We start from the raw sequence: 23,317 nt of genomic DNA, 5'->3' as shown, positions 1-23,317 counted from the left end.
CCGAAAAGGTTAAAGGAACCTGCACATGTTGTGGTCCAAGGGAACCAGGAGTGCAGCTCGTCCTGTATTCCCAATAGCCTGAGAGTTTGTGACACGGGACGAGTGAGGAGAGCCTAGGTGGCTCCCCGCAGAAGATCCGATAGCTCTGTTCCCACCTGGACACAAAATCAGCCACTTGCATTATTTAATCAGGTAAAACTTTTTATGCTTTTTATGAAACCATCTTACTAAGATGGCATTTGGAAAGGTAATTGTGTAAGTTTTCTGAAATAAAAATGGAAAGTGATAGGGCTCAAATAGCTACCCCAAATCTTGGTTGGTACCAACACCACCCTACACACTCTCCAGAACAGACAGATGAATAGATGAGGATGTTTCAGCCTGGCTGTCCTCGTTTAGCGATCACAAATGGGACCAGCAACTCAGTGTTTAAGCGAACCAGCTTTTAAGTGAAAGTTGATTTTTATGAAGTGTCTTCACCCTTAGAAGCAGCGAAGGTGAAGGAAACATTACAATGATTTGGTGAAACTTACAGTAGTAGCCTGTAAACACAAATAAACAAACCATAACAATTTCAGATTAAAATATACGTGGGATCTTTTTGTAATTATTCTGAAGGAAACCAATTGCTATCTTCTTCTTCTTCTTGTGCCATATCCGTTATCGGACATTGGCGATCGTTTTGGCGATCCTGTTTTTATCAGCAGCCGCACGAAAAAGTGCTGCTGAGTTTTGTCCGAATTAGTCCCTTAGATTTTGAAGCCATGATGTTCTTCTTCTTCCTGGACCTCATTTGCCTTCAATCTTTCCCTGGAGGATTAAATGGAGTATGCCACATTTTTCTGGGTGTCGCATCACATGTCCAAAATATTCTAACTTTCGTTTTTTAATTGTTTTGATGATTTCCCTGGGCTTTCCCAAGCGGCATATCACCTCCTCATTTCTGATCTTGTCAACCCAGCTTATACGTAACAGCCGCCTGTAAATCCACATTTCAAATGCTTCTAGTCTCTTCAGATGGCCTTCTGTCAGAGACCAACTCTCTACTCCATAGAGCAGGATAGGAAAAATATAGCCTCTCACAAGTATGATTTTCAGTCTTAGGCTTCTGTCATGACTGCAGAAGACCTTTTTCATTTTGAAGAATGCTGTTCGAGCTTTTTCTATCCTTGTCTTTACTTCAACGGTCATGTCCCAGCTTTCATGTAAATTGGAACCGAGGTGCATAATCCTTTCTAAGACACCAATTCATGCAGTCTTTGAAGGAGAAACTCGGAAGGTCATTTCCATATGTACGGGATAAAAGGGTTCAATTAGCTATGAGGATATACTAGTGAAAATAGGATATATTGTGAGGATACTTTACTGTGTGTCTCTATAGGTGATTTATGTGCAAATCTTGTGGTCTTACACTTGGGCAACTAAATTTGAGCCTCACTGAAGAAATGTGTTTTCGTGGCATGGACCAAAGGCGGTTAACCAATCCAGGGCTCTGGCAAGATAAGCTCAAGTTGACAAGGTTCTTTCATATTCTTTCATGTTTATGAGGAACAGAAGGAACAGTCAAATAGGATGTAAAAGAGAGAGCCTCAGTAACCAAGTCCATGTGATGACTCTGCTCAGTTGCCACTGAATGCTACAAGGGCTTCAGCAGAATAGGAAGGCTGGTGTGATCCGTGTTGGGGATAAGTGGAGAGGAAATATTCATCCCTCCTACAAGCTGAGGTCTACGACAATATGCTTGTAAACCAGTGTGTTCCCTTTGAAGCTGGGGGCTAGGAGGACACTCATGTCCTCTAAAGGAATGGGCTGAAAAGCTCGTGGAGCTTGGACAGAGAGTTCCTGAAACTTCACAAACTTCTGCTTGTCTTCATCCCAAAGGTAGATGTGAGTGAAGGAGAAGTCACTGCCCAAAGCCATATAAAGTTGCTGAGATATCTGGAAAGGCTCCATCACCATGGATCCTCGAGAGGGCAAGGTCTGCACATCTGTGAATCGCAGCCCTTCCCACTTGACCACCTTGGAGTCTCCAATGTAACGGCTCAGACATAAGTAGTGGTCTCTCTTTATCTGGAAATGCTTGACCATCTGAACATCCAGCACATCTGCCACATCACCCAAGTGAGCAAACTGTTTCTGAGAGCGGTTCCATTGGTAGATGATAGGAGCCTGGGAGCTGCTGGAGATGATCAGCCGGGGTTTCCCATCAACCTCCAGGTACTCCACATCTGTGTCCCGATGCCACGAGTGCAGGTCCTGGTGGGAATAGAAACCATTCTGGTTCCAACGATAGAGGCTGGTGGAGCCCGCCTTGGAGCTGTCAGCAATGACAAAGAACCACTCGCCATCAATCTGGAAGGCCTCGATGTCATTGGGCTTCCGGATTGTCTGGCTGTCTATATCTTGGATCTTAACGAACTTGTCAATGTTGGTGTCCCAGCGGTAAATATAAGAGCCGCCAAAAAGCTGAGCCACCACAATGTATAGCTGGGATTCTACCACAATTGGCTTGCAGTAAACAGCGGAGTGAGCTACAAGAGAGAAATGAGAGAGAAAGCCACAGCATAGAAACAGAAAAATGTTTAGGTGTGTGTCATGTATGTGTTTCACTTTGAGAGCGGGCAACTAAATTTCATTTTTGATGTGTGCCATTGTGCCCACAGTAAAAAAAATAACAAAAAAGGTTATCTTATCTTATCATTGCAAGGACCAACACTCTCTGTACCTATCTGAAGAAGAGGTGAAAGACGATGGGAGTCATAGTCCCACGTAGAGATTCTCATCTAGTCAAAACACTTTTATTTTTAAAATACGTACTCAAATAGTGACCTTGGAATTTTATTAAACAAATTTATTAAATAAGACTGATCCTGCCAACTATTAACCTATTAGTCCTTAATATTTATTTATTTATTTATTTATTTATTTATTTATTTATGAGACTTATATACCGCTTTAAGTGCAAGCACTCTCTAAGCGGTGTACACCAGTAAGCAATATATATATATATATTTACACTGCCCCCAACAATCTGGGTCCTCATTTTACCTACCCCGGAAGGATGGAAGGCTGAGTCAACCTTGAGCCGGTGAGATTTGAACCGCTGACCTGCTGAACACATTATAGCAACTGAACCTGTTTGAGCAGGGAATGGCTTTGCTTCAGCATTACCCACTGTTTTTGTTGTTGTTGTTGTTGTTGTTGTTGTTATTTTAGCTACTATATTGTACCTTTCTCAGATTTTTCAGAAGGTCTATAATTCTAGATTTTAGAGTAATTTTAATTAATGAATGATGCTTTTTAACAGTTTTTTTTATGAATCATTCCCTTTTATTACTGAATGTTCTGGATATTCAAAAACTATTTTCTCTTCTTTTTTCTGTCTGCTCTTTAATAATCACAATAAAGTTACTTGATATGTTAAGCTAGCATCACAGAGTTATATGTCTACCACACGTAGCACCTCTACTGGGAGACAGGCTGTCTGACTGAGAGCTGTAGTCTAAGATAACAGGAGAAGACACATTTGATGTTTAGGGATAAAAGGCTTTTTGAAAGTATTTAGATCAGCGGTTCTCAACCTATGGGTCGCGACCCCATTTGGGGTCGATCGACCATTTTTCGGGGGTCGCCAAAGGTGGCGATTCGCCATTTTTCGCAGCGCCGTGCATGCACGCCGCGCATGGGGTCGGCGCCGCGCATGTGCGCTGCGCATGGGGTCGGCGCCACGCACGTGCGCCGCGCATGGGTTGGCACCGCCGCACGCGTGCTGTGCATGGGGGCGGTGCCGCTGCACATGCGCGCCGCACATGGGGGCGCCACCATGCATGTGCGCTGCGCATGGGGCGCCGCCGCGCATACACACTGCACATGGGGCGTCATGCACACACGCCGCACATGGGGGGCATCGCGCACGCGCCGCGCATGCGCAGAACGTTTGTGTGACGGGGTCGCCGTCACACAAACGTTGAGAAGCACCGATTTAGATAAATATTAGGAAAAAGAAATGACTTTGCTATAGGTGTGTACAACAAGCAACCAAAGGAAATAGATGAACTTTTTGCTAGTCAGTTAGCTGAGATGCGCAGGAAACACGTCACTGCAGTAGTGGGGACTTTAATTACCCTGATATCAACTGGGAAACAAACTCTGTGAAGGGAGAGATCAAACAGGTTCCTGACCATGTGTAGTTGACAACTTTGTTGCCCAAAAGGTTGTGGTGGGAACTAGAGGGACAGTTATACTGGACTTAATTCTTACTAATAGAGATGTTTTGAATTGTTTCTGCATTTAGAATTTCCATCCATGAAATCCTTCCTAATCTCTCACTCTGCTAAAGTCAGCTTTCTTGAATCTAAAATTCTAGTTTGACTTTATCCATGTCTGAATTATGTTAAGTTCTAGGATTTACATCTAATAATATTTGGTGATTTGATGAGACTGGTTTGTATGATGGTTTATATAGTTGGGGGGTTTCTGGCTTACATCTTACTATGGCATTGCGTTACTTGTGGCTTGTCATTTATGTATATGTTTATTTTTTGTGGTCTTCTTGTTTAATATTGACAGCCATAAAAGTGTTTTAATTAAATCTACAGGGTTTTGACAGCTTTTTGACAGCCTAAGGTCACCTTGCTCCCTAAAGATTTGTCATTTCAGATTGCAAAGGAATTCCCAACCCTTCCTATGTGCCACATGTGCCCAACCCGTTTGCTTTCCAGCCACACCAGGGTTTAATCAAGGTCCCCTTTTGCCCTGCAGGTATGCCTTACCAGGGATGCGGTCAAAATCTCGCAGCTTACGCTCAACGTAGTCCCACTTCAAGATGGTGCAGCTGCTGGAACTTGGCTGGGCCAGAGCAATGTAGAGGTCACTGGAGTACATGAAGGGCTCAGCAGAGACGGACTGGAAAGGCAGCACCTGATGCACCACAAAGTCTGGGGGGAGGGGGAGGAGTTTATGTGGTCCCTGTTAAAGCCTGGAGGAATTTACAATTGAGATACCAGAGCTACAAAATATATTTTCCGTCCAAGGATCTTCTTGATGCAGGAATATTTACAATAGAAGTAAAAAAAAAAAATCAAGATGATGGCCACAACCACATGATCAAGGCCTTCCCCTGTTTTTACATAAACATGTAAAAGGGGATGGGGCTTCAATCATATGAGGATAGCGTCCCTCTTATTTGTTTTACCCTCCTGCAGATACCCATATTCACTTTAAGTAAAGTACATGATGACTTTTGCCCAATTATAACGGTTGCAACTTATATAGTTTTACAATAAGTCAATATTTTTAAAAGATGTTATCAAAGCTATATATAATTTCAGACTGAAAAATATTTTTTCCTGGTAATGAAAGTTTTAAGATTAGTGCCAGAAAGGCCACTTTAAATATCACATAACGTCAGTTTCAAAATAAAATAATGTCCTATATTTGAACATAATTTGGCTTTGACGTGCTATATTTGAAATATCAGCTGATCATAAGGTGAACTTTGGCACCTGGTGCTTATTTCTAGGTGCAATCTTATTTTAGAAATTCCAGCAGCCTCACTGAAAATGTGTCAAATAACGTCAATAACACTTTTAAGTTAACTGGCCCAAATACTGTAATGTTACAAATAAATCCATCCCCATGCTGTGACATCTCTGGAAACAGGAAAAGTTTGCACCAGGAAATTCTCATCTTACTAGCCTTTATAAATGTTTGGAAGTTGTCAAGGAAATTGAGGAAACATCACCCTAAGCCCCAGAAGCAGCTGGAGAACATGTATGTATCTTTGATCAATAAAATGTTGGACGGATATATGAGTTCTGATACTACTTTTTAGAGAGCCATATGAAGACATCCATTCCTACCTGTGGTGATACAGTCAAAGTCCTTTAGAGGGAGGTCTCGGATCTTCTGGTTTTGGTACTGAGGAGGACCACCACAGAAAATGGCAGGCATGCTTGCATTGGTGTTCTCCATCCATTCTACCAGCCATTTGATCTTGCAATCGCAAGTCAAAGAATTGCCCCGAAGGTCTCTGTGGGGAGGGAAAATTTAGGGACCATCACTGAACTTCTCCATCTCAACTCTAATGACAAGGCCCTATTGTCCAAAGAAAACAGTCTGTAGACAAACTAAGTGTGGAAATGGGGGTCTGTTCTCTCATGGGAGAACTACAGATATAAATTTGGTTCTAGCATCTTTCTCTTTGGTGGGAGGCCCGTCACAATCTGCCTTTACACAACTTGCTTGTTTACACAACTTGTTTCCTGCTCTAGGTCCCTCCGAGGAAATGGGAATTTGGCTCTTATTGTCTCCAATTTATTAATCTCTTAATTGGTATGAAATCGGGCTAAAAAGTATGCAACTTGTATCTTTACAAATCTGAAACACCATCCAGTCATATATATTCTCCTTTCTTAGTCTCTGTGGTTTCAGTGGAAAAAAATAGGTGTGCATTTACATCATATTCCATTCATTATTTACATCAATTGATTTTGGAACTTTGTCTTAAATTGTTCCACTTGGCTTGTGTCGTACAAAGCCTTCCCATTCATCATATTGATGAAATTAACAATTATATAGAGTAGACATTTCCAGTTCCAGAAAGAATTAGCCTGGTTATCATAGGCCTCTAGTAGAATACACAATAAAGTTGCATGTATCATGAGATCACTGTGCAAATGGGACAAATTATGTAATTTGTGCAGTTTGCATGATGATGTCACATTGCCCACCTAATGGACATCCATGTACCATTATTCCTGTCGCTGTTATTTTTACAGCATTCCCAACCTAAAGAGAGCCTTACAGATCACTAAGGATATCCAAAGGCTTCAGGAGGTCTCTGGGCAGCGTCTTCAGGTTGTTGTTGGCCAAAGATCTAGAAGAAAAGAGGAAGGACAACTGTTCTATGCCAAACATTTGGTGATCCTCGCATGAAGAATGAACAATGAAAGGGAGGCTTGCAGGGCGAGCTGCAACTGTGTTTCTGGAACATTACTTCAATGTGCAAATGTTCGTCCTTTTTAAGAGTGGTGAAGACTCATGCAACTGAAAAACAAAATCCTAGCACTCTCTTCTATTTTTCATTCAGGGTGGAGAATTTCAGACCCTGAAAATGAGCTGGAAAAACAAAAGCCTCCTTCTCAGGAAAATAATTATTTCAACAATCAGAAACCTTAATTCATCTCAGGGGTCTTGATCACCATGAGGATAGATACCATGGTTTGTTTGTTTTTTACTTTTTACCAAGGCATAAAAATTGTATTAGGCTTTGGAGAGAGTCAAAGACACTTTAGCCAAATATGTGTGAAATGAGCTGGGTGCGTTTGTGTACATGGAAACTCACAGATGTGTCAGGGACTTAAGCCCACGAAAGGCATTTTTTGACAGAGACCGGATGTCGTTGTTCTCGATGAACCTGAGAAAACAAAAAAACAAGATGGCAAGCACCTATATTTTCTCCATCATCTTCCCGCCCCCATTTTCCTCTAACAACAAATTCCATTTCCCTTCACCTGTGTTCCCCAAAGAAAGTCCAGATGCCCCTCAAACACAGTCCTTAGCTTCCCTTCTTTCCTTCTTTGAGGTTGCCTGCCCAAAGCACTCTCCCTTTCCATGGTACTTGGGCTGAATTACAGAGGCAGCAGATGCCCTGTAGGGATACTGAAGTCCAGAGTCAACACTCCTAGGACAAATGTTCCCTCTTCCTAATCAAGAGGGGTTTTGCTTCATGGCAAAGATTCAGAGATTTGGGGTTTGATTAGTACCTCAGTGCAGGTGCCCTGTAACCAGCACTGGAGCAGAAAGAGCAAGCCAAGCCTATGTCTACAGAAGATCATTAACAGGACTGGCTCTTGCTACAGTCAGAGATGGCTCAGCCTCTGCCAGGGGAAGATCTTCCCATGATAATGGGGAGGTCTCTCCCTGTAGTTCTCATGCTGAAGAGGAAGAACTAGGTGCTATCATTGAGAAAGGAGAGGAACGGATCCAGTGCTAGATCCAAGGTTGCTAAGCCTCTCCAGTATGTCTGTGTGATAGGTGACTTCCAAATCTTTCCTATAATCCTTCTCCAGCTTAGACCATCATATTTTAACCCTACGTGAAATTTGCATGCCCTTGTGCATAGTGTCATTCCCCTTAACAGTTTTGCCCATTCTCTGACTAAAGGCCCCAGAAAGGCTGCCAATATTCCATACAGGTATTGCAGGTGAAAAAGTCCCGTGAACGCGTTGTCTCTGATCAAGGAAAATTTGTTGGAATTCAGCAAGCTGCAAGAAAAAAAAAGAAAAGTGTTAAAGCTGGTCAGGGGACAGCCTAAGACAGGCAAAACAGCCTACCCACATTTTGTTCAAGATTTCCTAAATAGCGCTAAGATTGTTTTAAACGTTCTTGCATTTTTATTTAATTTCAGTTCAGTTTTTACATTTCGCTTGGATTACTTCTTAACAGGCACTTTGGATACCAGGATGTTGGAAAAAGGGTGTCCCAAAGGTGATGATGGTGCCCCTGATTGCATGATCAAAGCACCTCCCTTTTTCACGCTGGGTTTACACCTTAAAAGGGATGGTGCTTGGATCGTTCAGTTATATTTTGCGTCACTTTTTCTTCTTTTTTTGGTATTGATAAGTATAACAACCAGAAGATACGATAAATATAACCAAAACAAAATGGCAACCCAAAATACAGCAGTGCCAGTAAATTCAGAAAACAATATATAGAATAATGAATAAGTAACATTTGTTGAAATGAAAATTATATCCACAAAATGTTAATATAAAAGTTAGTTCAACATATATATATAGTCAGAGAGATGATCTCCATTTTAGTACAACACAGTATGTTATTTCAGTAAAATTATATTTATTGCCTACAGTCCGCTGTGACACACATTAAAAGGAACAAGGCTTCTATTGTGTCATTATACTGCTATCCTGACTTTTTCAACCCCCTTTTCTGTCTACCATTGCCATATCTCTCTCTTTCTCTTTCTACTAATCTAGGATCCTTCCGGAAGCAAATGACCCACTTAACAATTCAACCACATGCAAACCTTATTTGAACTAGACCACAAGTTACAGCTTGGTGTTGATCTAGCAAAGCCACTTCACAGATAATTGTTAACAGATCTGCAGTGTAGCATAAAGGAAAAATCTGGAAGTGAAGGGCACCACATCTTCAAAATCAGCACTGCCCCACTCCCGCTGAGCTAGAGAAACAGTTGCATCTTCTCCAGAACAGTAAAGCCCTTGTATGCAAAACCTTGCCTTGGCAACTCCCGAACGGCTAGGAAATTCTGGGAGCTGAAGCCCACCCATTAGAGAGTTGCCAAGGTAAAGAAACCGGGTCCCCAAGAATGCCCTAGTGCCAGGAAGGAAGATTTGCTGCCCTTGCTATGAAAAGTACAGGATTTCTGTCTTCCTGCCAGCTCCCAAGAAATGCCCGTGGCCAAATGCTCCTAGGCAGGCATTCCACTGGAGAAGCTCTTAGGGGAAGGCTCTGCGCTGACAACTTGGGGCTCTGTTCCCCCTCTTCAAGCAACGGGGGGGGGCAGAGAGACGTACAGGAACTGCAGGGAGGGAAGATGAGCAAAGGACGCTTCCTTCAACTCGCTGAAGCCTGCGTTGATCAGGGTCCTGCAAGAGAGGAGAGGGACAGAGGTCAGTGGGGAGCGGCTGCCCACCCCTGTCCACAGCCGGTCTGAGAAATGCAAGCCTCTGGTCCTCTGGATCTCGTCACTCCAAAACGGCACCTGCTTCTGGGACGGAGCCAAGGCGTGCAAGTGAAGATGGGGGGCTTGGGTGATGACCCCTTTCAGCATGTCCTTAAGTGAGCTGGGGTCCTGACAACCGGCATGAAAGGAATGTGCCTGTCATTCAAAGACCGGCTGAATGTTTAGCCTCTTTGCCTGGCTGCACTGCAACCCCTGAAACGGGCATTTTGCCAGCTGCTAACCCCAGCTATCAAAAATCAATAATATATCAAGGTCTTGGTCAATCAAGGTCTATTTTTTTTTTCCAGAAAACTTGTAGCCACCAAGTGTATAGACAGAACGCTGGCCAGCTAGATGGCAGCACCTCACTGAATTTGGCTGCTGTTGAATGTTAGCCAGACCCTTTTCAATTCAAAATATTTAATGATGAATAATATTAAGCCATTCATTTACATTTCTATGTATTTATATTAAAATAATAAATAAATAAATAAAAGAGTTTAATATTTCTTATTAAAGCATTACCTACTGGTATTAAAACAAATTATTAATATTTCATATTTCATAACATTTAATAAATAGTAACAAATGAACATCCAATAATAGGTAAGTATGCAGTAACATTTCAAAATATGTACATAAATATTTCAAACTATTTAAACAATAATAAAATGGTGTAGGGTTTCCTGCCTGAGCACGGGGTTGGACTCGATGACTTCCAAGGTGCCTTCCAACCTTTTTATTATTATTATTATTACTATTATTATTATTATTATTATTTCAAAATATTTAAATAAATAATAATGTATATCAATATAGCCCTAGGGAATACCAGTCTATAATAGATTGTGAAAGTGAAAAAAAAAAATTCCAAGAATCGACTCCTGCATTGTTCCCCAAAATATTCCATGAAATTCACGAGAGTTGCCATGGAGGGAAAGGGGAAATTATGCTGGTGTCATCTGCATGATGTATGGAGTCGTCTGCATGATGTTGTGACACGGGGGCCACCCCTGGGGGCTTCTGTCAAACGCTGCATAGGGACACCTAGAAGGAGCCTCCAGGGATGCAGCTCCTGCAGAGTCTCAGGAATACAGAAATGCCCCCCCCTCCATTTCCCCAATTGTATAGGAAACTTCTGGGTATCGTCAGATAAGTCAAAATGGCAGCCGGGATGTAGTTAAAACTTGTCCAGCATCAATCCCACTGTCCTAACCACCCCTTGATTCTTTTGAGCACCCCCCCCCCCAAGCCTTCCGGGACACCACCTCCCTCCCTGAGCTGTCTTTCCTCTCGGTCCTGCAGCTGAGAAACTGCGACACTTGGACACCCCCCCCCCCAAGGTGGAGAGGAAGCCTTGAATGCTGCCTGTCCTGCTGTGATTCGTGAACACTGCTTGGCAAGAAGCCCCCAGAGCACTTCAGCAAATCAATGCTGGCCCACAGGTGGGGATGTCGCCTCGCATCCCACACAATTTCTGATGGGGGAAATCAGGTTTTGCTGGAGGGGCTGCCGCAATGTTGGCCTTTAAGCAGGAAGAAATGCCTGAATGTGTTTCGCATTCTGAATATTGAGTGGTTCCTGAAACTCCTTTGCACCAGAGTCCAAACTGAAGAAAAAGCGTGTATTCTGGATAGCTTTTATTAATGCTAGTGGAGGCTGATGGAAGTCAAGCACCTCTGATGACACTTGGCTGGAGAAGGCTGTTGGAAAGCATGTGGACACCACCCAGAGGTCCCAATATAAGCGCATCCCAACTAAATGCAATCAAAATTGTATTTATTCGACACATTTCTATACCGCCCATCTCACTTAAGGAATTCACCTAAGTATTTGCACTGTGCAGTACTGCAGGAATGATCTCTTGGCAGCAGTGAAGTTCTAGCTTCTCCCTACAGAATTGCAGATTTAAGAACTGGGAAAAAAAACTCTTGAAGGTCACCTGTTCCAATCCACTGCTTAAAGCAAAGCTATTAGAGAAGGAAGCTGCAACCCTGACATGTCACCATCTAGCTTCTGCTGACATGAGTCTCCCAAGGAGAGCCCACCACCCACTATTATCTGGAGTTGTTCTGCTCTCAAGAGTTATAACCCTTAGTATGTTTCTCTAAACAATCCGACAAAATGTCTTTCTTGTTACTTGTATTCGTTTTCAGCCAGGTCCTTCTACAGCAGTGGTTCTCAACCTTTTTAATGCCGCGACCTCCAACCGGTCGTAAGTCGAGGACTACTCAACTGGTCGTAAGCCGAGGACTACTCAACTGGTGCAGCACCGTTTGCAGAATGGGACTTTTGGCGGGCTCAGCAGGGCAGAGACAGCCTGGACAATTCCTATTGGCTTTTGAAAGCCAATAGAATTAGACTCTATTCAAGAGAGTCTATTCTATTGGCTTTCAAAAGCCAATAGAATAAAAGGGAGTAGCACAGCTAAGGAAAAGGGGGAAAAAATGGCAGACTGCGTTGTTTGGCGACCCCCGTGAAATGGTCGTTCGACCCCAAATGGGGTCCCGACCCACAGGTTGAGAACCACTGTCCTATAGTGTGAAGGTACAGAACATAGAATAACAAGAGTTAGAAGGGACCTTGGAGGTCTTCTAATCCACCCCCCTGCTCCTAGATCTAGACCATTGCAGACAATGTGGCTGTCCAATCTCTTGTTAAACACCTCTAGCGTTGGAGCATTTACAATTTCTGGAGGCAACCTGTTCCACTGGTTAATTGTTCTCACTGTCAGGAAATTCCTCCTTAGATCTAGGTTGCATCTCTCCCTGATTAATTTCCATCCCTTGCTTCTTCTCCTGCCCTCAGCTGCTTTGGAGGTTGATCCCTTCTTCTCTGTGATGGCCCCTCAAATACTGGAAGACTGTTACCCGTATCATGTCACTAAACAGGAGACCACTTATAGGGTCTTTTCTTAATGTTCACAGAACGTCCTTTTGGAGTATTAGGCAACTTTGCTGCCCATCCAGTCAGGCAACTTTGTACAACAGCTACTGGTAATTGTCAAATTTGTCGATACAATTTGAAATATTATATTTCAAATTGTATCGACAAATTTGACAATTACCAGTAGCTGTTGTATCCTTCAGAACTAACCATTCTGGACAAGCTCCCAAGATCTTCTAATCTAGGCTAATCTAATTTTCTCGTGGTTGGAATTTCCACTGAGTCATAAACTAACCGCAAGCCCGCCTCCCGCTAAGCTTCTCCCCGCCCTGCTCCCGAAGAGTCGTTGCGGGGTTAAAATACACACCGGGAGATGCAAACACTCCCTCCCTCCCTCCCTCGCCCCCCCCCCGCGAAGTCCGCCTTGCCACTTACAGGGAAATCACGTCCCGGGCCAGGGTCTTGGGGACCGCCCTGGAGTCCACGCAGAAGGCCGTGTCGCGGGTGCAGGAGCAGCTGGCGGGGCAGGGGGGCGGCCGGGGCGCTCGGCGGGAGGCCACCGGCCCCCAGAGGCAGAGCAGGCCCAGCAAGGGCAGCAGGAGGAGGAGGCGCCCCGCGGGGCAGCCTGGGCTCCGGCGCTGCACACCGGCCATCGCCTCGTCCAGGCGCTTCTCCCGGGAAGGCGCGGCGCCCAGGCGGCTCCCACGCCGCTCCCCGCAGGCGACCTGCTGGTCCGGCTGAGCTGGCGGCCCCGCCGGCCGGCTTCCTCCTCCTCCGCGGCTGGCTGGCTGGCGGCGGCGGCGGCTGCTCAAGCCCAACTGGCCAGCGGGCTGCTTCAGTCCTGCAGAGCGCAGCGCTCGGCTCCTCCGCCCGGCGCTGGGGCGGCAGCCAGAGAGGGAGGCGCGGGAGCGGGCTGCAAACGCCGGCCCCGGGCGGTGGGGGCGGTGGGGGGGGGGGAGAGCGGGGCCAGGGAGGCGCTGGGGACTCTCGAGGGCAGCGGGAGGAGGAGGAAAGCACGGCTCCTGGGTGGGGCGAGAGGCAGGGGAGCATCACCCCAACTTTGGAGCGAAGAGAAAGAGCCGTCGGAGGAACGTCATGCGAGGAGCCCCGTGGTGCTGCCAAAGATACTAAAAGGGGGCTTGGGTTGCCTTGAGGCTGCAAGACACGAGTGGGATGCTGACTTTTGAGGGGGCAGAGAAGTCCCGTGTCAAGCGCAGGGTCGTGGGTGCGCCTCTGCCGGTGCTGTGGCGCTGGCCATCCTGGGTCATGCACTGGCCGAGGCGGGGGGGGGGGGGGGCTTAATATGGATTTCCACAATGCATCTTCTCGTCCCGAGTCGTTTTGCAAAGATCTGCCTGGTGTCCCGTATCTCAAACTTGATAGGTGTCGAACAGGTAGCATTTGCATGATTCTCTTTTATGGCATGCAGTCTGATGCAAAGCATAAAAACGGAGTTAAGACACAGTGAGACAAAGAAATTAAAGGCTTGCATTTAAAAAAGGAAATGTAGCTCAGTCTAGTTTAAATCAATTATAAGTTTCCATATTAGTTAACCCTTACCACCTCCACAGTTTCTCCCCCCCCCCCATGTCCAAATATTGCTTCTTAAAGCTGCCTTTTGTTCTACACCTGTCAAGTTTGAGATACGGGACACCAGGCAGGTCTTTGCAAAATAGCTGCTTTTTGCACACCAGCGTCTTCTGGAAAAGTCCAGATGCTGCTCAGAGAATGTGACTTTGGACAGACAGAGATTACACCATTTGCAATATCCAGATGTTTCTGGCCTCTTTGCTCCTTTCACAACAGGCTCATCACCAGCCTTTGTGGCTGTTTTGAATTGGGCTTTTGGCTGCAATCGTTGTTGCTTGTCTTCCCACTCTCCTCCATTGTGCTGGTGACTGAATGGAGTCCACTGGGGCCCAGGAGCCGGGAGAGCAGTGTGTGGCACAGGCATAAAGATCTCTTGTTCCAGGCACAGCTGTGTCCCAGACAACAAAGGGCAAAGTGTGCAAGGGGGTGACTTGAGCTTTGCAATCCACTTTTTGCCACCCAGGACCAGACTGAGATGGGCACAAAGGCTCCTGGGGCCAGGCCAAGCAGAAGCTAACTGCTTGGGGGCAGACTGCAAACTCCCATTGCTGGGTGGGAGGGGAGGAGGAACAAAACTCTCAGGGGGTCCCTGTTTTACATTTATTGCTATGCTTACATGTCATCTTTGCCAGATCAAGATGCAAAGATGTGAGGACAAAAAAATCACTCAGTTTTAATCCCAGGTTGACTAAGAGACTGTTCTGCATCCACAAAGCTACACTTAAATAAATTAAGCACATTGTACCGTAATATTAGGGTTCACCGAAGCACAGAGGTTCCTGCAGCCTGTGTTGAAAATAGACAACGCTGGCCACCACAATCGCACAGTCAAAGCTTTGTGTGCCTGGCTGAGGAATTCTGGGAGTTGAAATCCACAAATCATAAAAGGGCCAAGTTTGAAGACCTCTGGTCTAGGGCCTCAGCATCTTTTTGTATCACAGTGTCCAAAACTGGATGAAGTGTTCCGAGTGTGGCTTCACTGATGAAATATAAAGTGAGACTCACTTCTCGTGATCTTGATGCTAACCCGCTGTAGATGCAACCTAGGATCGCATTGGCCTTTTTTGGCTGCTGCAGCACACTGCTGGCTCATGTTGAAGCAGTTGTCCACTAGGGCACCTAGATCGCTACCGTTGGACCAGGCATCACCTATTCTGTACCTGTGCATTTGGGTTTTCCTGCCTAAGTCTGAGGGATTATTGCCCTGGAATGCCCTTCAACAGCTTCCATTCATTTTTCCCTTGGTAGGTGCAGGAGTATTTCCTGGAAAGCTGTGGCTTAAGGGGTGAAAGAAGAAGCTTTCTTTAGATCTTTCTCTTTAGGAACTAGAATATCTTATTGGCAAGCTCTGAAGAAATGTATCATTATACTGCCATCTTTCCAGCAATTGAATGCCTGCTGTGATAACACAAGGTGGCAACTCCGTGTCTCTCCAGAACTGTTCAATCCCCAGCATCCCACACCATTCACTATGATGGTGGCTGCCCCCCTCGTTGGCTCCAGGTTTCTTTCCAATAATGTGACCCTCATTCTCTCAATTCTGTTGCTGTTCTCAGAAGCTCCTGCTTTTGTGTTTTTGTCAAACATCTTAAGAACTTTTCAGGGAGCAATTTCAAAGTGGGTCTGAATGAGGAGGGCTTTGTACTTCCCAAATTGACTTTGGAACAAGTTGTGTTTAGGTTTAGGAACCACAAGAGACTACTTGTTTCTAGAAGTCCTTCTGCTTGTGGACAAGGTTCTTCAGAAACATTTGAATGATATGTGTCCAAATAACACTTTTGGATTGTTCTGAGAAGACTTGGCAAGAAACACTACCTAAAAGCAAGACTGGCTGCTGGCCAACTGGAGTTGCAATGAGGCTGGAGGAGAGCTGACCAATCCCCGGGAGGAGTTTAGCATCAGGTGCATAGTATAAGTAGAGGTTCTCCTGCCTTCCAGAAGAATAAAGAAAATTCTCTGCTGGAGAGCAAAGGATTGGAATGGAAGTTGATTACAAGATGGATGATAGCAGCAAGTTGGCACTAATGTCTCAACCACCACCGGTGAGTTTCACGCCTCCTGGGAAGAATTTGTGTTCTTGCAACTTTAACGTGGAACAACGTATGGGAGGTGAGCTAGAGAAACAGAGCCAGCTAGAGTTAGCCCATAATATATGACAACTGAGGTGGAGAGTTCTAGTTACCCAACTCTTTAGTCAATTAATAGACGGCACAACCTATGAAAACTTTTTTTCCATGCTTTCAGCCCTTTCGTGTTTCACCCGCCAGAAAGGTTTCATTCCTCTTCTGCCACCTCTAGAAATGCCCCAAGTCTGTTGCCTGAATACAGGTAGTCCACAACTGAACAAACACAACTGAGCCCAAAATGTATATTGCTAAATGAGAAATTTGTTAATTTACTCGGAGGAAATAGCTCCCTAGCTGGTTATCATTACCCCTCTGGGAGAAGGGAAGAGGGGGTGGATATTGTCTGTCTCAGGGTGACTTCTGGAGAGGATACAAAGCAGAGGGTCTATCTCATTATGTCCTTGGAGATGAAATCCAGCATTGGGGTGAGGAATGCTCACATCTGTTCTGGTCCTGCAGGATTACACAGAATCTCCCAAGCCTCCTGACCTTCCTAGCAGAACATTCTTGATCGTGGCGATGGTCATCGTGGGGATGGTTCTGCTGGTCCTGACGTTCCTGCTGGCAGGGCTGCACATCACAGAGAAACATACTGAGGCGGTAAGGGCAGCTTGACCGGGCTCTTGGGGTGAGACTATGGAAGGGACTTCCAGAAAAGTTCATAATAATTCATCTTCACTAGAGTCATCCAAAAAAATCAGGATGATGGCCTTGATTGTGTGGTTGACGCTCTACCCTTCGTTACGTGAAGATGTCCTTGGTCCCTATCTTCAAGGAGAGGGCTCTGATCCCTTTCCCTCACCTGCTCCCTCCAACGTAAGTTAAGATTCTTGGTGAATCTTCAGGAGGGAAGAAGCCCGGATTTCTCCCTGTGCAGAGGCATCCTGGGCAGTGCAGACATTTTTGACTCAACAGCTGGTTTTCTTAAACCAGGATTAAAGTTCAGTGTGATGTGTCACACCAGCCAATGGTCTTCGTCCTTTCTGGAAGTTCTGATTCCCATTTGGCTTCTTGGCGATTCCTAGGTCCTGCAAATGACCATTCAAGGCCTGGACGGCAAAGGTTCCTCCCAGCACTTGGCCATGAGCCGGAAGGAAAGACTGGCCATATTTCCCATCCACATGAAGCTCAACTCTTCGGCCACCGTGGTTTACGATTACAGCAATGTAAGATTTGCACTCTCTTCTGGCTTCACTTGTCTTGGCCAAAGGTTTGCTTGTGAAGCTGGCTGACACCTATTCAGAATCAAAATATTGTCCCCTGCTTTTTAAAGTAAGCTTCTAGTTCTTGTTGTGACACTATGGAATCTTAGGAGTCTACTGAAAAGTTCCAACCCAAAGATATGTCTCAGGTTTTGGGGAAGGTCTTCAGTGAGAGGGGAAGAATGAAAGAAGCTGACAAATAATTCTCATTGTACAGAGGAGAGACTGGCCCACAGTGACTGCTGCTTTGCATCAAGTGATCCTCTAAATCTAACACTAAGCTAGACAAACATCTGGATATTTGCTCCTTTCACTCCAAATGTTCAAGTAGGAGCTACTCAGCCATTCCTCAGAGGTGCTTTATTTGGATTCTTGCTTGGAGAAGAGATGGGGGGAAAGAACAAATGAAACCCTCCAGCTTTCTGCTTCTATGAGATATTCCAAAATCTTTCCACAGGTTGTCTATAGGTTGCACTCAAAAAAGTCAAAATGGTAGCCAAGATGGTTTGATTGAATTCAGCCACTCCTATAAAGAAGAGGCAAAATATTGATTGCTCCATTATGGCCACTATCCTGAGTTTTTGGACCTTACCCTCCAGACACCCCATTCCTAGTCTCTCATAGATTAAGATGTTTACAGTAGGGAGGGGGGTAAACAAACTCAAGATGGTGGTCAGGCCTACGTAACAGGTATTGCAACATGTACCAAGAGAGGAAAATATCTATAACTCAGGGTTGAACTGTGGGGTCCTTGGTTCTCTCCAAGCTTGGTAGTTTTCATGCAGACATTTCATTGCCCAAGTAAGTAACATCATCAGTGCTAGAAGGGAGTAAGGTTTGCTCTGTGTTTGCAACATGTGTAACAAAGCAGAATCTGGATCGCTCCTCAAATATATTTCAAGGAATTGCCTAGAGGGATAGTAAAGGATTTGGATCAATGATGGGAAAAAGATGCAGGGATGTTCTGGGTGGGCTTTGTGATCAGATACCCAAAGTTCTGATTCTTGCCAATGCGATTCTTGTCATCGCAAGCTCATCTCCACACTTTGCCTTTGAACAGCTTGTGATTGGCTACAGATCATGGCCAGGAGAGTCCTGTTATGTCATCAAAATGAACCAGAAGGATATACAAAGCCTGGATGCGGTCATGGAGATCTTCCAGCAGGTTCAGGTGAGTAAGAACCAGGAGAAAAAGTGAGCACGTTCATGATGGGGGAATGGCTGCAACTCAAAGACCACCTGTACAACTGTGGTAAATACCTGCCGGTTGCCAAACAACTGAATTTTGATCATGTGACCTTGGGGATGCTGCGACAGCCCTTAGTGCGAGGACTGGTCATAACTCACTTTTTTCTAGTGCTGTTGTAACTTTGAGCGGTCACTAAAATGAATGGCTATAACTTGAGTTGCAATCACCAAAATGAAGCCAGCTCTGCCCATCATGAGGATGAGCTGCTTGCTGTTGAGTTTCTTTCTGAGTGGAGCAAAACGTCTTCCCCCTCCTCTTGCAGAACCCCCCTGCCCTGCTGCCCCTTGGACAGAGAGAGAAGCCGGTGGGAAACCTCTCCGCAGTGCCGGCTCACCGTTTGACGCTGGGAGCCGCCATCAACCTCCTCTGCAGCACCATCCCGGTCCACTGGGCATAATGGAGTCAGGGCGGAAGAGGCAGAGCAGCGGACAGGGAAGGCGTGATCCACCACAAGTAGCACGGCTGCGTGTCCACCGAGGCACCTGGCTGCCCAAGTTTCACGCTTGACACTCTCGATCCTCCAGGTCGTGATTGTCCCAAAGTACTTTTTTCCAAAAGGCGGCTGGACTCTCTTGGTTTTGTTCTTTAAGAACATTTCGCTTCTCATCCAAGGAGCTTTCTCAGTTCTTCTGAAGAAATTTCTTTTGGATGAGAAGCAAAACGTTTTCAGAGAAAGAAAAAAAAACCCAAGGAAGTCCAGTTGCCTTTTGGGAAAAGCAGCCTTGGGACCCCTCCTGTTGTAACAACAGATCTTCCCCCTGTATTCTTTGCATCTGTTTTTATCATTTGTGTTTTTGCATTTTTTAAATAAACAAACAAACAAAACTTTTAATTGCTTTGAGAGTTTGGGTGAATAGCCAGGCTGGGTAGAAGTGGAATCAATCTGTTAAGCTAAAGATAGATTCTTGGGCAGCCTCGGAGCTCACGGGGGGGGGGACTTCCTAGAGCACCACTCAAATAATCCAGGCGTCAGGATGCAATTCTCAACGGCTGCATTCACAAAGCAATGACGACTGGAGATGCTCTATCCGGCAAAGGGGTCATGCAGCCTGGATTAAATAATAGAGTTCGGTCATTTGTTCTTCAGCCTAAGTTTCAACCGACAAGTCTTTCTACTTGGATTTCAGCCACAGGCAGTCCTTGACTTAGCCCTTTCCACATTTTTGTTGCTAAGCAAGACACTTGTTAAACGTCATTTTGTTCCATTTTACGACCTTTCCTGCCACAATTGTTAAGTGAATCATTGCACTTGTTAGTAACATGTTAAATGAATCTGGCTTCCCCATCGATTTGCTGGTCAGAAGTTTGCAAAAGGGGATCACATGATCCCTGGATGCTGCAACCGTCATAAATATGAGTCAGTTGCCCAGCAGTAAAATTTTGATCCCATGGCCATGGGCATGCTGCAATGGCCATAAGTGTGACAAATGGTCATAAGTCATCTTTTTAGTGATGTTGTCGCTTCATATGGTCACTAAATGAACTACTGTAAGTCGAGGGCTACCTGTACTTTCAGCCAGTTGATTTCATATTTTCCAAAAGATGAAAAAAAATGTTCTTGTATAGGTTCTTAGTACAGACTAAGAGCACCTCCTGCCTCCCAGGTCCAGTCTGTGTCCGAGTTCTTGCCAACACTTCCAAGAATGTCTGCAGCATCTTAAGCTCAAATCAAACTTTAGGTCTTGTTGGGACAAAAATCTGGTCTGGTTTCAAGCCAGGAGAAAGATGCTGAAAATAAAATGGAGGCAGGCCACATTTTGGGAAGGAGGTCTCTGTTTATTTAGTTGCCAGAAACTTCAGTGACAGCAGCCTTTTTTTGGGGTGGCTGACAAAATGGAGTTGAGAGTAGATGCCTAATACAATCCAACACAGTGTATGAATTCAGTCATTGCGATTTCCAACCACCCATTAAAATTTACTCCAATACATGTACCAACCAGTTGCAGTTTATCCAATAAACTATGACTAAGCTAATCACAGCTTAGAAAGCAATGAGTGGACATACAGGCATGTCTTTATTTCCACAGATTTTTAAACAATTTTGCCTTGAAAATACAAATTTGTGCACATTTTTTGTGGAGCTTCATAAGTTCTTGCTCTGTTATAGTTGTTTTTCAACATTGGCAATTTTACAATCTGTAAATAAGGCTGGCTGGGGAATTCTGGGAGTTGAAGTCCACAGATCTTAAAGTTGCCAAGGTTGAGAAACACTGCTCTATTCAACAGAATTTTGAAACCGGAATAGCTGTTTTATAGGAGATGGGAATAAACTAATTGTGAGCCCTCGTGATTTGCATGCAAAGGGCCCCCAGAATGAATTCCAGCATCTCCAGAATGATTAGGGAAAATCTCTGGTTTAAAATCTTCTCTCAATCAGTCAATTGCAACCAAAAAAACAGTTTCCCCGTCTTTTCATTAATAGCAACCCTAATCACGGGGTCAAATCCTTAAAAACAGAAAATTCCCAAGGCTTAGGACTGCAACAAGGTCAGCTACTGAAATGTCCCATCCTGGAAAGCAACAGAAGGAAAAGGAGCCTGACCGTATTTGTCCTGCATACAAACAATGGCTTGTACCAAAGTCGTAGGGCTGGTTCTGACAATATATTTCCTTCTGTGCTTTGCAATTTGGATTCCTGACCTTTGGGATTAAAAAGATTTAAAGGAGGGGGGGAATCAAAATTCTATGTTTTCTTACTTTTTTCACTTTTTTTCTTATTTGCTATCTTCTTTCATATTTCTTTGATTTTTCCATACTTTTATTGTATTGAAAAATAATAAAAAATATTTCTTAAAAAATATAATAATCTGACTTTGTCTGGGACCATTTTTGATGTCAGATTAAATCAAGGAGATGAATGGCTTGAATATATCTTAGGCAGCCTTTGGATAAAGTCTCTGCACACCTTTGGGCCACATGTTAGTCCTGGGTATTGTGTTTTGTTTAGGGCAGAGGTAGGCAACCTCGGCTCTTTTATGACTCACGGACTTCAACTCCCAGAATTCCTGAGTCAGCATAGAATTCTGGGAGTTGAAGCCCATGAGTCATAAAAGAGCCGAGATTGCCTACCCCTGGTTTAGGAGAACATTCAAACTTTCAGTTCCATCCCCAAAATGATCCCTTTTCTAAGGCTGCTGATTGTGTGACTCCGCTCTCACCTAGACTAGTAATCCAGCCCAGGATCACCAGCTATAGCATTGGTCCTATGAGCAAGATTTCACCCCAACAGGATAAGTGTGCATCTCCCAATAGTAATGATTGCACCAGTCTGGAACTGAGAAGAAAGACTGCTAAACATCCCGTTGCTACTGAAGAAAAATGTGCTTCATCAATATCTGTTTACCCTTTTTTGAGAGAGAGAAGCTGTTATGGCAAGCAAACTGGACAACCGATATACTTTCCACTTCTCTGAGAAGTGAGAAGTTGTGCAGGAGCACTGCTATGTTTGGCTTTATTTGGCAGAAACTTCCTGTGCCCTAGCAAAACTGATTTTATTTGTGCATTAATAAAAGCAGCCGAAATGGGAGCACTCCTGCGGCAGCTGGCACAGCCATTTGCAATGAACCAAAAAGCTGCATGTTCTGCTCACTCATCCCAGAGAGCAACATCGATTCAATTAAACAGCTCCCACACTTCACGTCGAATCCATTAATGCCAGAGAAAAAGTTTTAGCTTCCTCCATATTCTGAATTCCTGCATTCAGAACTGCCAGCTGCCATTAAATGGTTTCTCTGAACTTCAGGCTGTTACCTTCCCAAGCTGTGATGGACGCCTTATTTGAAAACCAGGATCTATCAAGGTTCTTCAATATTCTGGCTAATTCTTAACAGGTATAAGGGGACCCACGCGACAAGACTGATGGGGGCATGAAAACCTTGATTTTATATCGCTCTGGTTCTTGATGAGACATTTGGATTCCATAGCTCAGTGTTTGTCAACCTCAAGATGGGTAGACTTCCACTCCTAAAACTGCTGGCTAGGGAAATTCTGGGAGTTGAAGTCTATACATCTTCAGACTGCTGAAGTTGAAAAGCACTGCCTCAGATTAATTATGTATGATGATGTTCTTCTCTAGTATACATAAATAAAAAGTTTGTATTAATTAGAGATCGTGAGCTTATGCCCATTAACTTCCAGAAGTCACCTAAGGTATCATATCAATGTTTTATGAGTACCCACCAGGCGTGGTTTCAGTACATGATAATCTGAGAAGATGTCAGAAGTCCTTCATGTCTGACCACTGGTCCTCTACAACAAATGATTAGGGGAATGGACGCTAAAACATATGAATGGTTACAGGAACTGGACATGGATAGTCTAGTGAAGAAAATAATGAATAGAATAGAATAGAATAGAATAGAATCAGAGGGGCAATGCTTCAATTGTATTGTTGTGAGTGCCACCATGACTGTTTTCCCTATATCCTCCCCTACTTACTTCTTCAAGAAGTAGGAACATTCAGCCAAGGACTTTCTGTGTTCTTTCTGCACATATTCAGGACTCCATCTCTTTTATTACATACCTTTGGCACAATAAGCAAGATGATTGACCAATT

At 44.5% G+C, this 23,317-nt stretch overlaps 2 protein-coding genes across 2 annotated transcripts; one reads left to right on the top strand and one right to left on the bottom strand.

The window, feature by feature from the left end:
* Positions 1-1,095: 1,095 nt before the first annotated feature.
* Positions 1,096-13,475, bottom strand: LGI3 (leucine rich repeat LGI family member 3). The gene is made up of 8 exons (XM_039324228.1): positions 13,031-13,475; positions 9,561-9,632; positions 8,196-8,267; positions 7,346-7,417; positions 6,806-6,877; positions 5,862-6,031; positions 4,773-4,937; positions 1,096-2,531 (listed from the first exon to the last, which is right to left on the bottom strand). The coding sequence occupies exons 1-8, from the start codon at positions 13,246-13,248 to the stop codon at positions 1,714-1,716; spliced, it is 1,659 nt and encodes a 552-aa protein (XP_039180162.1). The 5' UTR covers positions 13,249-13,475; the 3' UTR covers positions 1,096-1,713.
* A 2,601-nt stretch (positions 13,476-16,076) lies between these two features.
* Positions 16,077-19,594, top strand: LOC120299433 (pulmonary surfactant-associated protein C-like). Its single transcript, XM_039324274.1, has 5 exons — positions 16,077-16,227; positions 16,771-16,911; positions 17,337-17,477; positions 18,574-18,684; positions 19,025-19,594. The coding sequence occupies exons 1-5, from the start codon at positions 16,165-16,167 to the stop codon at positions 19,157-19,159; spliced, it is 591 nt and encodes a 196-aa protein (XP_039180208.1). The 5' UTR covers positions 16,077-16,164; the 3' UTR covers positions 19,160-19,594.
* Positions 19,595-23,317: the final 3,723 nt, after the last annotated feature.

Source organism: Crotalus tigris, unplaced genomic scaffold, assembly GCF_016545835.1.
Source record: "Crotalus tigris isolate CLP2741 ecotype Arizona unplaced genomic scaffold, ASM1654583v1 scf7180000024293.1627790, whole genome shotgun sequence".
Taxonomy (NCBI): Eukaryota; Metazoa; Chordata; class Lepidosauria; order Squamata; family Viperidae; genus Crotalus; species Crotalus tigris.
The sequence above is the reverse complement of the archived record's forward strand: the minus strand, read 5'-3'. Positions and strand labels throughout refer to the sequence as shown.

Bases quoted from the DNA above. Each gene is read 5' to 3' on its own strand.
- LGI3 (XM_039324228.1), bottom strand. From the start codon at position 13,248: ATGGCCGGTGTGCAGCGCCGGAGCCCAGGCTGCCCCGCGGGGCGCCTC. The intron at 4,938-5,861 runs GTAGGAATGGAT...CCCTCCCCCCAG, and splicing joins CTTTGACTGTATCACCACAG to ACTTTGTGGTGCATCAGGTG. The intron at 2,532-4,772 runs GTAAGGCATACC...TCTCTCTTGTAG, and splicing joins AGATTTTGACCGCATCCCTG to CTCACTCCGCTGTTTACTGC.
- LOC120299433 (XM_039324274.1), top strand. From the start codon at position 16,165: ATGGAAGTTGATTACAAGATGGATGATAGCAGCAAGTTGGCACTAATG. The intron at 16,228-16,770 runs GTGAGTTTCACG...CTGGTCCTGCAG, and splicing joins TAATGTCTCAACCACCACCG to GATTACACAGAATCTCCCAA. The intron at 16,912-17,336 runs GTAAGGGCAGCT...GGCGATTCCTAG, and splicing joins CAGAGAAACATACTGAGGCG to GTCCTGCAAATGACCATTCA.